This window comes from Carettochelys insculpta, chromosome 3 (genome assembly GCF_033958435.1).
Source record: "Carettochelys insculpta isolate YL-2023 chromosome 3, ASM3395843v1, whole genome shotgun sequence".
Taxonomy (NCBI): domain Eukaryota; kingdom Metazoa; phylum Chordata; order Testudines; family Carettochelyidae; genus Carettochelys; species Carettochelys insculpta.
The window spans coordinates 150221931-150239519 of NC_134139.1; the positions used below are offsets into that span (position 1 = coordinate 150221931).

The window sequence follows — 17589 nt, forward strand, 5'->3', positions numbered from 1 at the left end:
AAGTCTTGCAGGTAGAAAAGGGGCCTGGGCACATAACTGGTCCATAACAATGCAATAATTGAATGGTAACTGTTTTTTCAGCTCTTGCCCAGTATAGTGGCGATCCCAGAACAGAATGGCACCTAAATACTTACAGTTCCAAACAGAGTTTACTGGATGCTGTGGCTAACTTGCCATACAAAGGAGGCAATACTTTAACAGGTATGTTACAGTCCTGTAGTTTTGCTTAAGCTGTATATTTTAAAATGTTCCTGTAATTGACATAAATCATCTGGTCAGTATTATCTCTGAGCTCAGCGCTGTACATTATAAAAAATTCCCCACCCAAAGGTGCTTCCAGTCCAGTTTGGACATGACTAAAACTTTTCAGACATGCTATAATGCAGGGTTGATGGTGCATGCTTGAGTACTGGGGGAATCTTGCTGAGATTATCATTCAAAGGAAAGGATTCTCAGCAGAAGTGTGTGTTAAGGGAGGATTTGATGGAGGAGAATGTGGGAGGATAAGTGTAACCCACACACCTCCTGGATGTGGTGCTCTGTCTCATAGTGGGACCAAGCCCACTTACTGGGAGAGATTAATTAGTCTGCTCTACAGGCTGAGATAGTTGGTGTGTAGCTTTTTAGCTTATACAGTAGCAGCTCAGGCACTAAGTTCTGTAGGTCCCAGGTTTGATGCCACTTACTGCTGATCAGGGTCTGTCAGCCTTACATAAGGAATGTGATGAATGAAATAATTTGGCCTATGAAGAGAGGGGAAGGCAACTCCGTGCATATTGGGCATGAAGACAAGAGTGAGGGTAAAAAGGGGTGAGGTAGTGGGGATTTTGGCACCGGGGGAGAGTGTAAAAGGGACAGGAGGAAGAGTGGGGAACAGAGATGTTGACAATGGCAGAGTTGGTGCAGGACCCAGTAGAGGAGGGTGAAAAGCTTGAATTTGATATGGAAAATAATGGGTAACCATAGTGAACGGAGGTAGCAAGGGGACTAATGTGGTTGGTGAGGGCTATTGTGAAATATATGTGTTATTCCATGATGGCATATTTGTAATAATGTTTAGTGCTAACTGGTCACCTCTTTCTGTCACATTAGGAATGGCCTTGAGTTTCATCCTAAAAGACAATTTCAAACCAGAAGTCGGATTGAGACCTAAATCTCGCAAAATTGGTGTTCTCATCACTGATGGCAAATCACAAGATGATATAGTGGTTCCTTCAAATAGACTCAGGGATGAGGGCATAGAACTTTATGCGATTGGTAAGTGTTTTTTGAAGAGAAATGGAATATACAGATGAGTTTTTAAACATTATATTAGATCAATAGTAATTCCCTTGAATCCAGGGAACGTGGTAGAAATGATGACTTATTTGGGGTGGCCTAGTTGTATTACGCTTCCTTTAAATCTTATTTATGTGTCGTGTATTTAAGGTATTAAGAATGCGGATGAAAATGAGTTGAAGCAAATTGCAACAGATCCAGATGATACCCATGTATACAACGTTGCTGATTTCTCCTTCCTTGTTAATATTGTTGATGACTTAACAACCAATCTGTGTAACAGTGTAAAAGGCCCAGGTACGTCTTTCTTTTCAGTTCAATTCATCCTCTTCCAGTTAATGTGCTTTAATATCTTTGCTTGCAAATTTCTTTCCAGTGCTCACTGGGAACTGCCCAGGCAATCTGCTTTTTCAGCTATGGGTCGAAAAAACTCTGAAGGCAACAGGGATGTCCACATGGGTCCTTTCTTCCCTTGGATAACAACTGTGTTCTGCCTCAGCTGACATAACTTGGCTGTCTAAACCTGCTCTCTTCCAGGGTCAGGCACATGGGAAAGATACTTAATGTGTCTCTCCTTAAGAGTGAATGGGAGGGGGGCACATTGTTCAATGGCTGACACTTACTCAACCCAGGAAGAGTTTCAACAGGAGTGTACTGTTGAAATGTGAAGTCTGTCTGTCTGACAGCTGAGAAGCAAGCTTAGCGTGGAAGAAGAGCACTTGAAGATGAAGGTTTTCTCTGTGAAATGCTAGTGTTCAGGGCAGGGTAGGAAGAAGAGGGAACCGGTATAGGTCTGTTAGGGAGACTACTGCCCACTGAACCATGTAATGAGGCAGTGATGGGCTGTTGTTGGCAATGCTGAAGAGCTCCTGTATGGAATCACAGAATCTTAGAACACTAGAACTGGAAGAGACTTCAAGAAGTCATCAAGTCCAGTCCCCTGGCCTCACAGCAGGGCCAAGCACCATCTAGACCATCCCTGATAGATATCTGTCTAACCTGCTCTTAAATACCTCCAATGATTATTCCAGTGTTTAACCACCCTGACAGGAAATTTTTCCTAATGTCCAACCTAAACCTCCCTTGCTGTAGTTTAAGCCCATTGTTCCTTGTCTGAAGGGAGGCTTCATTTCAGGAATGCCTCTAAAGAGCAGCAGTTAATTTTTTTTTCAAAACAGTTGAACTTGCATATTATTCTGAATTTCATTCCAATTCTTGGCAAGCTTCCTCCTTAATGCATATCTCCTTTTTATTTGTTTCAATACTGTAGGTGGTTTGTCACCTCCCTCCAATCTGGTGACTTCTGAGGTGACTCCTCGTTCTTTCAGAGTGACGTGGACTGCACCTCCTGAGAGTGTGGATAGATACAGGGTTGAATATTACCCTGCTTCTGGAGGCCCATCTCAGCAGGTTAGTGCTTGGATCTTTCCCATGTGAACCACAGACTCTTGTATATTGAAGTTTCCGTCATCTGGATTGTGCCAATTTAAGGTTCGTGTTAATATGGGAGGATGTTGGTTATGTGTCAAGTGATGTGAGGTAGAAAAGGACTCCTGTCTCAAAGAGCATGGCAGCATCTTACAAAAGAGGCATATTTCTTAGCCATAAATAACCAGTTCCATTCTTTTTGCTGAGTGTGTCAAAAACCTAGCAGAAATAAGATTCAGACTACAGATGATCTTGGATATTTTTAAGTGATGAAACCTGCAGTTTAATATACCTTAAAAATACATGGCTCTGTGGATGTTTCCTAGTAATTTCCATTGGCTTACACATCCACAGTCATCTGTTACTTTAATCAAGTCTGTTCATGAAAACTGCCTGACCATAGCGGCACCTAGAAGTAGTGGTCCTTTAATAAGTAGTGGCCCTTTAGTTCACCTTACTCTAAATGATGGTTAAAAGGAAGTGGGGATGGGGGGCCCTACAGGTTGTGAGGCAGTATCTGGTTTAAGGTCAGAGCATGGGACCTTAATGAAAAATTGCTAAATCCTGACTGAGACCTGGCTCAGGCTTTATTCAGCCAAAACTAGCACTTCCTTCAGTATTTGTCCTTTGGTGAGGGCATGTGGAGCCATTCTGACACATGCTCCCTTTATACCTTGCCTGTCCAATGACATTATATTCTGAAGACGTTCTCCTTCTTTTTGGTTGATCCTTGTGGCTAACATCACTGCATGCAGTACGTTTGCTCCACAAAACTCAATTTTCCTTGGAGCCATGCTGTCTAAATCTTCTTTCCAAAACAGGGAAGAAGAGTTTGAATGATATTTCAAGCATTTTCCCATTTAGCTGACTAGTGGGTCGCATATATCCTATCTGTGAAAGCAGAGAGCCCCTTTAATCAAATAGTACACTGTTGCACATATGCAGCCTTACTGAAAGCATGTCTGCTTAATTCTCTACAGCTTGCTTTTTCAAAGATAGTGGGGGTAGGATACTGAAAGATTAAACATGCAGAAGACTTGGGTGAATTTTTTGTGATGTTTCTTTACTGATGCAAGAGTAATGTGCAGCAAGATTGAAGATGACTTTGGTAAATTAAATCAGCATTGCTTTTGTTTTTATGTAGTTTTATGTAAATCGTGTGGAAACTACTACAGTTCTGAAAAACCTGAAACCTGAAACGGAATATGTAGTTCAAGTGTTCTCTGTGGTAGAAGATGAAAGCAGTGAACCTCTAAGTGGCACAGAAAGAACTTGTAAGTTAGAATTCCAGTGTGATCAATGTGTTTAACAACTGGTGTGACTCCAGTGATAGTCCTCCAGTAGAACACTTATGATTGGAATACTTCTTGACAACATAAAATGGTCGTCTAATCCTTGGTATGTCTGTATAACCATGTTTGGAAAGTTGTGGCAATAGGAGACATCCACAGGGTGGAAATTGTCTGCCCTAACTCTGGTTTCCTTCCAGATTCATAAAGGCTCTGCTCTACTAGACCTCTTTAGAGCCACTTTCCAGAAAATGATTTATAAACTCGGGGAATATAGTCCAGAAGTTGTCAAATACATGCTTTCATTCAGTCTTGTTCATCTCTATACTACACAGATCATTCTTGCTACAGGCGGCCAAAATGTCTCAGATTGGCTCTGATTTTGCAGCATTAAGGAGTGACCAGTTCAGAGCAACTATATTCATTTTGTGCTTCCAGGCATAGATTGGCTTATGTTTCCATTATCAGCTGTTCAGATGATTGATAATATCATGTATGTGGTTAATGGATTTAAAGGAGAGTGGCTCCTGAGCTGTGCTATGTGGTTTCTGTACAGTAGATTCCAAATTAATTTGTTCATGTTAATTCTTTAAAGCGATTATTTTTTACTGTTTGTATAATTTTTTACACATCAAAAATATATAACAGAATACAGAAAATAAAAACAAAATGTTGCCTTTATATGTACAAATATGCTATCTTTGGGTTTGATAATCAACATTTAATATTAACTAACCTAGAATTTTAGAATATTTAAGAATATTATGATATACTTCAAAAAGGCAGCTTTGTCCTTTAGGAAGGGAATGTTAAAATCATGAGATTAGTTTTATGACAAAAAAGTCTCTTGACATATTAAGAAGGTATGACTGTTAATAATTCCTTAAATTAATAATCAATTACAACAACAAAATAGGTGAATACCTGATTTCACTAATCCTGTATCTCCTTATTCCCAACTGACCTGTTCTCTATAGTACTGCTGAATGGTGTGTAATGCTAAAAGGTGGTAGTATGGGCAGAAAAGTAATAAAAAAAATTGAATAAAGTGAATAATTTCATATTTTCACAGTGCCAATTCCTACGGTCAGAAACATGAAGGCTTATGACATAGGCTCGACTTCCATGAGAGTGAGATGGGAACCTCTCAACGGAGCTACTGGTTATCGTTTAGTGTATGAACCTCTCAATGCCACAATACCAGCTGTAGAAAAAGAGGTATGGACAGTTACCTTTACTTTTTTGCAACTTTTCTCTCCCTTTCATCCTTCCCAAAAGCTGTAAGATTTGCAAGGGCATCCCATAATAGTAAGAAAAGTCTGGCACGTACTTCTGAAGTGCAGCTCATTGACTGGAGTCTTGTAAACAGTGACATCAGTCGGGAAGTTGTAAAACGTGGAAACAAAGTTCTCTTTTCCTTAAAGCATTGTTAGCATTTCTCTTTCTGCTCTGTTTTATTTTTTCAACACCTTGCATCTCTCTTTGACCTGCAGATGCGTGTTGGGTCATCAGTGAAGGATGTACAGCTGGTAGACCTCATCCCCAATACCGCCTATGACCTAACAATTCATGCAGAGTTTGGTGATCTCAGCAGCGACCCACTCACCACGCAGGAAGTGACATGTACGGGCTTCTTGAATTCTTGCTGTGTTTTTTATTGTATCAGCGCTATCTCACAGATGCTCTATTTTAGCTGGGGTAGAGCAATGGGAAGAGAGAGGTATTAATTTTGTCATTTCTGTAGATTTTTTCATTGCAAGGGTTTGGAAGGGTCATAAAGCTACTTTAAAACTGAAAATTTGCGAATTAAAAAAACACAATATTTCTTGCCCTCCAAGCTGATTGGAGCTTGACAAAGGAAGGGCAGGTTTGGCTGACGTCTTGCAAACAGCACATTACAGTGGATTTATTTTACTGAGAGCCTACTATACCTGTTTTCAAAAAGAATGGGTATTTTAACAATTAAAATGGAACAAGACTAAAGAAAAAGAAAAATTGCTCTATATCACATTACCTGTGTCTACAAAGGGCCAGCTTCTGTTTGCTTTACTCATATAATTAAGTTCAGTGAGACTGTTCACCTAAATATAGCAACTAGGATATGGATGCCAAAAGGCTTATTTAAAAACAGTGAACACATTTGAAATGGCATTTATTTAAAATAGTATGGCTGGTACTTCCCAATTAAAGCTGCTGGCTTTGAATAACGTTGAAATTATGTTTATAAGAAGGAGATCTGGCCCTTTTTCATCCAATAAACAGTAATTTGGAAAACCGCAACGTAAGCAGAGTGCAGGTTTTCTGCTATGAGGGTGGTAAGATAATTTGTTGAATTGACTAATCCAATGTCCAAAACAGGGATTCCCTTTGTTAAGTTTTTGTCTTAACTCACCCCCCCCCACCCCAAAGATATGAAAGGAGTTTCTTTTCCACTTTGAGAGCCTTGCTCGTCCTTTGAGAACAGTAGTTGTGTATTATTGTTCTTACTTTACAGTACCTTTAGCTGGAGCCAAAAGCTTGAGGGTTAGAGACATTACTCACAGCAGTATGAATGTAATTTGGGATCCTGCCCCAGGAAAAGTCCGCAAATACATATTGAGATATAAAACGACTTTGGGAGGAGAACCAAAAGAGGTAGGTGGAAAGCATTTTAGCAAATTACTGAAGATTGTTTTACTGTAAGAAGCTGACATGTAGTATTAAAAACAGCCAGTGAAAACATAAAATGTCACTGCTTGGCAGCTGCAATATCATTAAAAAGGTACTGACATCTTGGGAGCTTTAAAAGCTTCAGCTGGAATTCTCCCCTTCTTCCTCTTGGTTCCACAAAGGTAGCACGGTAAAAGCCCCTTAGCTGGCCAAAAGAAAATTCCTGTGCGGTAAGTACTGGAGACTCTTTGTGACCTTGCTGCCCACAGACAGCTAAAGATGGGGCGAGGTAACTTAGTGAATCCTTCAGGCTCCCCAAGTGTGCCAGCACCACCTTTTGAACAGCTGAAAGTCAGGAGACCACAAAAGTGGCCTGATGACTTTTTAACTTCCTGTAGCCCTGGAGTGCATCTGCATGTGTTGCTCTTCCAGGTGGCACAGCACACAATTGCACCCCTAGAGCCGTTAGTCCTGAATGGTATAAAGGTCGTGCATATTTGTACAGAGGGAACATAACTTAATCTAATTCTGTAGTTGTTTCTAGAAACCTGACAGTAACGTGCTTCATCAAAAGTGCTGAGTTTTATTGGTGCCAGTTATAGTACTTGCTGCTCAAACTTGTTGTTTTGCACCTACAGTCAGAAAGTCAGAGGTATGAGTACTTAATACTTGCACCTTGAGTTCAAGCACAGGTGCGAAAATGTACTTAAAATCCAAAGGAGCACAAAATTATCGCGGAGTATCTTGTTTCTTTTTGTTATAGCAATGAGTATGATATGTTAATGTGCAGTTCAAGGGACAGAAACTTAACTATGTGTCAATTTATAATTCTTCTGCTCTTTTTTTTGTTTCTAGGTGGAAGTTGATAAATCCAAGACAAGCACAGTTCTTCCTAGTCTTCTCTCCAAAACGCTGTATGATCTACAACTTGTTGCTGTATATGATGAAGGAGAATCTGCACCAGTGGCTGCTCAAGCTACTACTTGTAAGTTGTGAGAGTATTAAATTGCCTCTGTTATTAATACTGTGTTTTTCTTAGGCTATGATTAAGCAAGAATGTGCAGAATTTTATTATAGAATTTAGGCAGCAGTATCGTTCAGTCCATTTTCTGCTTATCACTTGGGAATTCTAAACTCTTATTATTAAATAGAATGCCTAAAGGGCACAATTCTGCCCTCTGGGACCTATACAACTTGTGAAGCTGTCTAGTGGGTAAGGCGTAGCATTTGGAAGCAGGATATGTGGTTTGTGTTCTCACTTTTGTCATTGATAAACTGTGTGGCCTTGCATAATCAACTCTTTACCTCTGTTTCCGCATCTGTAAATTGGGGATAGTCGTATGCCTTTTTATAAAATACTTTGATCCTCTACAGGAAAAAGAAATCTGATACCTAAAGGTTAGGGTTTTTTTTTTTTAAATCTTGCAACTTTTTAACGGTGACAGTAAAAACACCTCACCAAAGGAAGTGGTGGATTCTCCATCAATTAATTACTTTCCCTTCAATCAAGGTTGCATGTTTTCCTAAAAGATATGTTCTAGTTTAGCCACAAGATTGGTGAGCTTGGTGCAGGAATTCCATGTTCTAAGAATCATTTATGTAGGAGTTCAGATTAGATGGTCACACCTATATTTTCTGGGAAGCTACGTGCCAGAACTTCAGCTGCTATGAATTGGTGTAGTTCTACTGAAGACAGTGCAGTTATGACACTTTATATCAGTGGAGGACCTGGCCATATGAAAGAAAAATGGCTGCGTGTAAGTGCTGAGTAACATACAATTTATTGTGAAAGCTTTTGGAAATAATGTGTTCAGAAGTAGACTCTGTTGCATTGAAAGTGACTTATTAATCAACCTTAGTGGTTGTGATTATTCTTAGCTAATAGGTTGTATTTTTGTTTGTTTTGAGAAGTATTTTTCCTTTCTGTATCTTAGTACCTGTACCATCACCAGTCAATCTCAGATTCACAGAAGTGACAAAGAAAAGTTTCAGAGGCACTTGGGACCATGGTGCTCCAGATGTAGCTCTCTACAGAATCACCTGGGGACCATATGGTGGAACAGAAAAGCTGGAGGTAGGAATGAATAGCTAATAGTCTTTAGGGAACTCAGAGAGCAGTACTTTTTATGAACTGAAATTCATAAATGGCTTCAATCTTGGACGCCGTTCAGTGGGGATTCCATGTGAAGAGTCTTTGAGGGTATGCTCCAGTACTCACAGCCAACTGAGATGTCGTGCTGTAAAGAAAAATGCTCTATTATCTCCTTCCCCCCACAGACCATTGTGAATGGTGATGAAAATACTTTGGTTTTTGAAAATCTAAATCCAGACACCCTATATGATGTCTCAGTTACGGCCATCTATCCTGATGAATCTGAAAGCGATGAACTGATTGGCAGTGAACGGACATGTAAGTAATTAATTTTCTAAGAGGGATAACACATCTTCTTCTTCTTTTTCTTCTTCTTCGCGATTAAATTAGATATAAAGGTGTATATGCAATATTTCTCATAAGTTCTTGTGCTTTTTCCTAGTACCTGCAATAACTCCATCAACACCAGGTAAGAACTTTCATTCACGTGTCATGTTATTCACAGAAGTCATAATTCCCATTTAAAACTAAATAGTGTATTTATGACAATGATCTTCGTTTGTTTAAGAAGTAGAATTCTGTTTTTGGAATGATACTAAACATATGGTTAACACATACAAATATTCCAGTTCAATTCTATTCTTATATTCTGAAAATTCTGGGCCAAATTCTGCCCTTGCCGGGCTCAGTGAAGCCATTGGCATCTCAGCACACACCTTAGTACAGAATTTGACCCAGAGTTTGAACCATGTGCTTTACCCTGTGCTTCAATAACTTCCCCTCAGCACCAAAGAGTGGCCCACGAAACCTTCAAGTGTACAATGCGACTTCCAATAGCCTGACTGTAAAGTGGGATCCAGCCAGTGGCCGAGTGCAGAAATACAGAATCACTTACCAGCCTGCAACTGGGGATGGCGCTGAACAATCGGTAACTAATTTTTAAGCATTGTAACGATTAGATTGTGAAAAACAATTTTGACCACCTCAGTCTTAATGTTTAGTGTGTCAGAACAATTTCATTTCAAATCAGAGCAGTGCAGATATTAATCAAGGGCATTTTATATGAAGCTTGCATTCAAAATAAATATATGTATTTGTGTATTAAATATAACATTTCCAAGCTAATATGTTTTTTTGTGGGTGCGAGGGAGTGGGTAGGAAATACCTATGTGTAAAGTCAATTTTCTTAAGAGTCTCATGCATCCCATTATCCATACAGATCAGAGAATAAAGTAAAAATAGTTATAGTTCCCACATTAAATATATACAAATCAAATAAATATATTGGAATACAAGCTCTGGAGTACTGGGAGTCACAAACGTCTTCCAGTCTATGGGTCGTCTGGGATTTTTCACTGTGTGCTTCACGTGCTAAAAGATTGTGTTATTATGGCGAGTAATTCAAGGTAGTGTAGACCACCATGTAGCAGTGAATGAGTAAGATCTCTGTGGTAACTGCAGCAGCTGCTTACATGTGACAGTAATATAAGGAAAGCATTGAAGGTAATTTACATTTTTTAATGTGATTTAGTATCAGTGAACAAGGAGGACATTCAGCACCAGGTGACCAGCTTGCCATGGACCACCAGATAGACTTCTGTAGACCACTTGTGGTCCATACAGCATAGTTGGGCAATCACCGATCCTGACCCTCTCCTAGTCACCCAATCTACCTGAAACTTATACTACTAATAAAAACAAAGCCTGTTGATTAATAGTATGCCCAGCTGTAGCCAGTTTTATTGCTAAAAATCAGGAGCAGTTGAGGAAACAGTTACTTTATTAGTAATCTTTCTGGGAAACTATTTCTTGTATTGTGTCTGTGGGACACAGAAAGCACTCCCAAAATACCCTCCAAAACCAGCTGTCTTTAGAGTAGTCCTGTTGATAAGCTGAAAACGCTCTCTGTGTCATCCAAGACTAAAATTCACCAGTCAGGTTTTTACTTGGTTGTTCTGACACCGTGGTATACCCCTTAACTTTTGTTTTAGAACAAGCTGGTTGGGCTACATGAAAGCATCCCCTTCCTTGTACCAGGGTAGAACACTCATGTGTCTTGATTTCTGGCAGCATTGATGGCTAGCACTGCATTTAGCTTTGCAAAGTAGCTCTTGACATAAATGGGCAAGAATGAGGCTAATGAAACTGAGTATAAGGTTGTATTAATACTCTTTTATATAATAATCTGTACAATATTAACATGAGGCATAATACATGTTGATATGGTGTGCAATATGTATAGTATATATATGCTGGTTAACAGTCCTATTCTGTAATAAGAAACGGTTGTGGTGACTACCCTGGATTCAAATCCCTTAGAAGAAAGCCGCCAGCATTTGGCTCAGTATAATAATCTGAGATCCTATGTGTGCTCAAGCATATCAAGGCAATATTTACTTTAGAATTGGCTGGATGTTTTCACATCCAAGTTTACTTTTCTATAAACAGAATATATTGAGTTGAAATGATTCTTTAAAAACCCAAACTAATGTCAGTAAGCAGTAACGTATGTTGGAAAGGCTTGGGAATGTCTGTGAGGAATTAAACAACGGTTTTGTTTTCAACAGTCAGTGTAGCTATAGTGAAAAGTCAGTAAATAATAGAGAAATGGAATATGGTCAATTAAACAGGGGATGATTAGGCAAGAGGGACTGTGATTAGTATAATTCGTATAATTTGTGCGTTTCAGGTCAGTCAGGCCCATAAGAGGCAATATGTTGAAGTCTATGACTCCATCCTCCAGTGATGCAGAAGATGTAGGTTAATTACTCTCACCTGTCTAGATACCAAACCTGTAGGGAACTGGGAGAAGAGATCGTCCATGAGGAGGCCTCTTCCTATAGAGCTTTCTACAGAAGGAAAATGTTGAGAAACATTGGCCAAGTGATGACCCAGGTGTTCCTTTCCAAATCTCTTATATATTTTCTGGATTCAAAATACATTGATCAACAAAATATTTTCTAATGATTACCAACCACACAAGAGTAATTTCTTGACTACCTTTTTGTCATAGGTATTTGTTTAAACTACAGATACTATTGGATTATATCAGTGCCTTATCTAACACTTTCAAAGCCAATTGTTCAAAAATGGCCCGTTGATTGCTTTCAGAGTCTGACTGGTTGACTAGTAGCCCCAGAACCAGAGAGGAGCAAAAGTGACTTAAAGCCAGAGCTCAGGATCTGGGCCAATACCAGTGACTGAGGGCCAGATTTGTAAAGGCATTTAGGTACCTGATGACGGAAGTAGGTGCCTAAAGGTATTTTCAGAAGCACCAGGTGCCTTACCTACAATGGGATTTAGGCAGGTACCAGGGAACTTGTGAAAATCCTACTAGGTGCTTAAACACTTATCTAACTTTGCCTCTGAGGATATAAACCCCTTATTTAGATTTCTTGCTTCATTAGCATATGCTACAGGTGATTCCACTAAAGATTGCATATTACCCTGAAATGTAGAATGAGTCAGTGGAGGTGCACTAGGTTAGGAACATCTGGACTCTAGTAAAATGCCCGCATGTTTAAATGCTTGCTCATTATGGGAGTTCTCCATTTTCAACAGATTCTAATTGCTGTGGCATAAACAGCTGAATTCAGTAGACTGTAAAATATATACAAATTGTTAAGCTACCTTGAGCAATGTATGTAAACACTGATTTCACATAATTGAGCCTGCCAGAGGGGTGCCATTCTCAGTTCACCAAAAAGCTCTGCCTAGATGTGGTCTGACAAGGGCTGTAATTACACAGCCAAGCCTCGCAGTATAATTGAAGTAGATTTATTGTAGTTTTTGGAATCAAATAAGAATATTTAGGAAATTTCTTGAACCAACATGCAATGAAAATTATGAAATTGAGCCTGAAAAGTCATATTATAAAATTATTTATGCTTTAGAGTGCTACAGTGTGTTGTCATGTATTTAAATACACCTGAGATCGGCATAGTGATCCTGCTCCAAAGTTCGCTGATGTTAATGGAAGGACTTCCACTGACTTCAGTGGGCTGTGGTTCACAACCCAGGTAGGAAGAAATAGTTTGGCATTGGCACTAAAAAGATAGAAGGTTGATATTTAATTGTTATACACAAGTATGGAAATCTTTTAATTCATGCTAGCTGTGTTTATTACTGTAAAGAACCAGCCTTAAAGACTGAACTGAACAACTCAGACTGAACTGAATATAATTACTATTTAATTTATTAATTAGTTTTCAGAGCAAGACAGGAGCAATGCACAGGATTCTGCTGTGTGTATCAAATACTAGTATTCTTTACTTACTGAAGTGAGATTAGTAAAGAAGTGGTTTTAATGGTTCATTTTTGGCTTTCTCCAGACCCAGGTAGGAGGAAGGCAGAACAGTGTAGTGCTACAGAAGCTGCAGCCCGACACGCCATACACCATTACTGTATCGTCTCTGTATGCGGATGGAGAAGGAGGACGGATGACAGGCAGGGGCAAGACTAGTAAGTGAATGATCTGTTTATGGTGTCTTCTGTAGTGAGTGGCTCTGTACCTTGTGCTGGAGATCATCCAACTGACGGGTTCTGGTGAGGGATGTCTTCCAGTGTGGTCCTTCTGAAGTGTAATCTGCCCCATTTTTGTCCCTACCCCACAACTTTAAAAATATCTGGAATCTTCTTCCCTTGGCTGCTTCATCCCAAGAGTGCTTCAGTCTCAGCCTTAATTGTAATGAATTGGCCTGAGAGGGAGAGGGCAGGAAGTGGTTGGTGTACACCTGAGCGCAGGGCCAAGCAGGAATATTCCAGTGCAGCCCCTTCACTGGGTTGCTAGACTTGGCAGTACCAGGAGCAGCAGCTGCTTCCTCTCAGTGTGGGTGATGCCTCTGGGTTGCCTGCAGGAGTGTTGCTTGCTCTGTGGGGAGCTTGCTTTGCTACATCTCCCTCCTTGTCCCTGCCCTGGAGTGGAAGGGGGGATGAGCCCCTGCTTGGTTGTTGCAGGCTCTTCTGGCTGCTGAGACCTCTAGGGCTGCTGAGCTTCATTTCTTGAGATTTTGCCATGTCTATCCCCAGCTGTTGCAGGACTCAGGGGCTGCTCCCCCCTGGAAAGTGAGGCCACAAGCAGGTGGAGCAGTGCTGGGGGGGGTGAAGAATGAGGGAAAGTTTGGGGGCTAGTGCAGTGAGGGGAGCAGGAGCAGTTTGGGAGTTGAGGCAGAAGTGGGGACAAGTTGTGACAGGGAAGAATGGGGTAGTTCTGGGAGCTCCGACAGAGATGGGGAAGGGCAGTTGGAGTCTAAGAATAGGAAGAACAGGACAGGCTTAGTTTGGGGGCAAAGGCAGAGATGGAGCGACAGAAGGATGGTTTTGGGCTTGGGCAAAGGAATTAGAGGTTATGGAGCCAGTGACACAGCTGTTCGTGGGCAGAGGTGTCAGATATCTTTCTGTTGCCCTGATGTTCTGACCTAGCTTTATATGCCAGTAAGCACAGGGAAGATAGGTCCTCTCATTTTCCTTCTCTACACACACTTTTGTGGAGACTGCTGATGAGCTTATCTCCTGGGAAGGAAAATGCTGGGAGGACAGAGTTCTTGCAGGGAGGGGGAACTGGGCATCCAGGTTTGTGTAAGGTGGATGGTCAGGGAGCAGGAGGTCTCCTCTGGTGGAGTCAGTCCCTTCTCCACCTGCCTTCTCCTTTTAGTTTTGGTGAAGGGGATTGCGTGTGTCTGGGCCCTTTGTTTCTTTGCACAAATAGTACTGATTTAGCAGCGATTGAAGCCAGATTGTTATGTGAACTTTCCAGACACTTGGGTGGCAGGCAGGGGCGGGTGTGTGAATTGTAACCAGGCACTTTCTATAATGAGGTCAGGGTATTTTCAGTGCCTTCTGAAGAATGTAGCCAAATATTTACTGTTGCAACAAGCTATATAATTGTCGCCATGTAGTTTCTGTGACACATGGTTGAGTTCAAATTGGTGTTCTTAGAAGAAAGCAAAAGCCAAATGTGGTGATTTGGGCTAAATGGCTTGAAGCAGCTATATGTATACAAACTGAGTTAACCTCAGATAAAAGAACAAAAACCCATGCGGAGGAAGATCTGGGAAAAATTGCTAGGTAAAGGTAAGATTGCTAAATGCATGAATCGCAGCATGTAAGATGCCACACGTGCAGATTGCTCAGGTTTTGAGGTTGCCTGTTTGTTCTGTGTTGGTGATTTTGTTGTCACCAACCTACATGAACAATTATGAAAAGACGAGAAATGGAGATGACAGGTGCTCTTAAAATAGTCTGCTTTTTATATTTTAGGCTTCAAAGGATTCAGGAGTTTCCAGTGACAGTTTAGGCTGCAGAGTTCACACTGAAATTTGCCCTTTACGCTGACATCTGATATGGCACTTCTGCAAAATTGCCTTTAAATTGACTACCATTAACTCTATATTTATTACTTTCTCAGTCAGTGCTTTGAGCTCTGTCTTGAAAATTGACCTCTGTAAACTATATTTTGAGATAATATTATTTTATGATGATTGTATTTTGTTTCTATCTTGAGATACACAACTGTGAGTGCTTTGGTATCGGGGCACTATGGCCGTGTCTACACGTGCCCCAAACTTCGAAATGGCCACGCAAATGGCCATTTTGAAGTTTACTAATGAAGTGCTGAAATGCATATTCAGTGCTTCATTAGCATGCGGGCGGCAGCGGCACTTCAAAATTGATGCAGATTGCTGCCGCGCGTCTCGTCCAGACAGGGCTGCTTTTCGAGAGGACGCTGCCTACTTTGAAGTCCCCTTATTCCCATGAACTGTTGGGAATAAGGGGACTTTGAAGTAGGCGGGGGTCCTTTCGAAAAGGAGCCCCGTCTGGACGAGACGCGCGGTGGCAATCCGTGTCAATTTCGAAGTGCCGCTGCCGCCCGCATGCTAATGAAGCGCTGAATATGCATTTCAGCGCTTCATTAGTAAACTTCGAAATGGCCATTTGCGTGGCCATTTCGAAGTTTGGGGCACGTGTAGACGTAGCCTATGGCTACGTCTACACGTGAAGCCTACATCGAAATAGCTTATTTCGATGTAGCAACATCAAAATAGGCTATTTCGATGAGTAACGTCTACACGTCCTCCAGGGCTGGCAACGTCGATGTTCAACTTCGATGTTGCGCGGCACCACATCGAAATAGGCGCTGCGAGGGAACGTCTACACGCCAAAGTAGCACACATCGAAATAAGGGTGCCAGGCACAGCTGCAGACAGGGTCACAGGGCGGACTCAACAGCAAGCCGCTCCCTTAAAGGGCCCCTCCCAGACACAGTTGCACTAAACAACACAAGATACACAGAGCCGACAACTGGTTGCAGACCCTGTGCCTGCAGCATGGATCCCCTGGGCTAAGGGCTGCTGCCCACGGTGACCATAGAGCCCCGCAGGGGCTGGAGAGAGAGCATCTCTCAACCCCTCAGCTGATGGCCGCCATGGCTGACCCCGCTATTTCGAACTTGCGGGACGCGCAACGACTACACGGTCCTTACTTTGACGTTGAACGTCGAAGTAGGGCGCTATTCCTATCCCCTCATGGGGTTAGTGACTTCGACGTCTCACCGCCTAACGTCGAAGTTAACTTCGAAATAGCGCCCGGCGCGTGTAGCCGTGATGGGTGCTATTTCAAAGTTAGTGCCACTACTTCGAAGTAGCGTGCACGTGTAGACACCGCTTATGTGTGTTAAAAACATTCCTTTAGGTTCATATGCCTTTAACAACTGCTGTGCAAAGTGATTTCTAGCCATATGTTCAGTGAGGAAAGATGCGGAATACTTTAGAAAAGCTTTAGCTTAATGCTCTTGTGATTTGTTTTGATTCTAACATAATACATAGGGAAAAAAAAGAAAAACTTTGAACTATGTTTAGCATTCCTGAGATTGTCAGCTGGGACTGCTGAATTCTGATACATGAAAAAAAAATGATTTTTAATGTTCAGAATGAAAACTTTATATTATTTCTAAACCTGCATTACACACGCATGAACTGAGAGGACAGATAAATGAAGGGAAGGGTGTGATTTCCGCAGTTTGACAGGGTTTTGATTTATTTCAGAACCACTCAACACAGTAAAGAACCTCAGGGTGTATGACCCAACCACCAGCACACTCAACGTACGATGGGATCATGCAGAAGGAAGTCCGCGCCAGTATAAAGTATATTATGTGCCAACAACAGGTGGTGCAGAGGAAATGGTAATCATTCTTGTGGGTTTTATTAGTTCTCTCAGATAAGTTGTCATATAACCCGTTGAACAAAATTAACCATGACGAGTGCCTCACCCCAATACAACGATAGTTTACATAGACTTTATGACTATTCTCTTCCCTGTTACGTTGGTGTAACTTCAGAGTAGCTCCATGGATGTCAGTGAGCTCGACTTAATGCCACTTTTTATGTAATTTGTTAAGAAGTAAGCTTAGATGTTTGCACATGAGAGAAACTGTTTTGCACAGCTGCTACTGCACTCCTCCTTCTGAAGGCAAATACATGTGGACATGAATGTTGTCATAAGGGGATCGCCCATGGATGAGGACTTAGGAGACTTTCTTTCTGTTCCCATCTCTGCCTCTGCTTGTGTGACATTATTAACTTCCAATAACATTTTCAAAAACACCTGGTTTAGAGATCTGTTTCATTCCTTCCAAAAGGACTTAGGCACTTCAGCCTAAATCAATTCTGAAAATGTTACTTTTCAACTATTTGTATCTCAGTTTTATCTCAAGTATAAAAACCTGTGTAGAATAGAATGAAAGTAGTTATAGAAAGGTAATAAGGGTAATAAAATTAATTTAAAAGGTAAATGACTTTTCCTTTTAGCAATTTTACTTTCAACCTGACAAAGCATTATTTTTGTTTAGTTTAC

At 41.0% G+C, this 17589-nt stretch overlaps 1 protein-coding gene across 1 annotated transcript in view; it reads left to right on the forward strand.

The window, feature by feature from the left end:
* COL12A1 (collagen type XII alpha 1 chain) overlaps nt 1–17589 on the forward strand; it is a 131534-nt gene that overhangs the window by 60603 nt on the left and 53342 nt on the right. The window contains 15 exon segments of the mRNA XM_074991007.1: nt 82–201; nt 1093–1257; nt 1429–1575; nt 2549–2688; nt 3851–3980; nt 5068–5213; nt 5489–5618; nt 6490–6629; nt 7500–7629; nt 8579–8718; nt 8922–9054; nt 9179–9205; nt 9522–9664; nt 13068–13197; nt 16779–16918. Coding sequence (XP_074847108.1) covers nt 82–201; nt 1093–1257; nt 1429–1575; nt 2549–2688; nt 3851–3980; nt 5068–5213; nt 5489–5618; nt 6490–6629; nt 7500–7629; nt 8579–8718; nt 8922–9054; nt 9179–9205; nt 9522–9664; nt 13068–13197; nt 16779–16918 — 1961 coding nt within the window.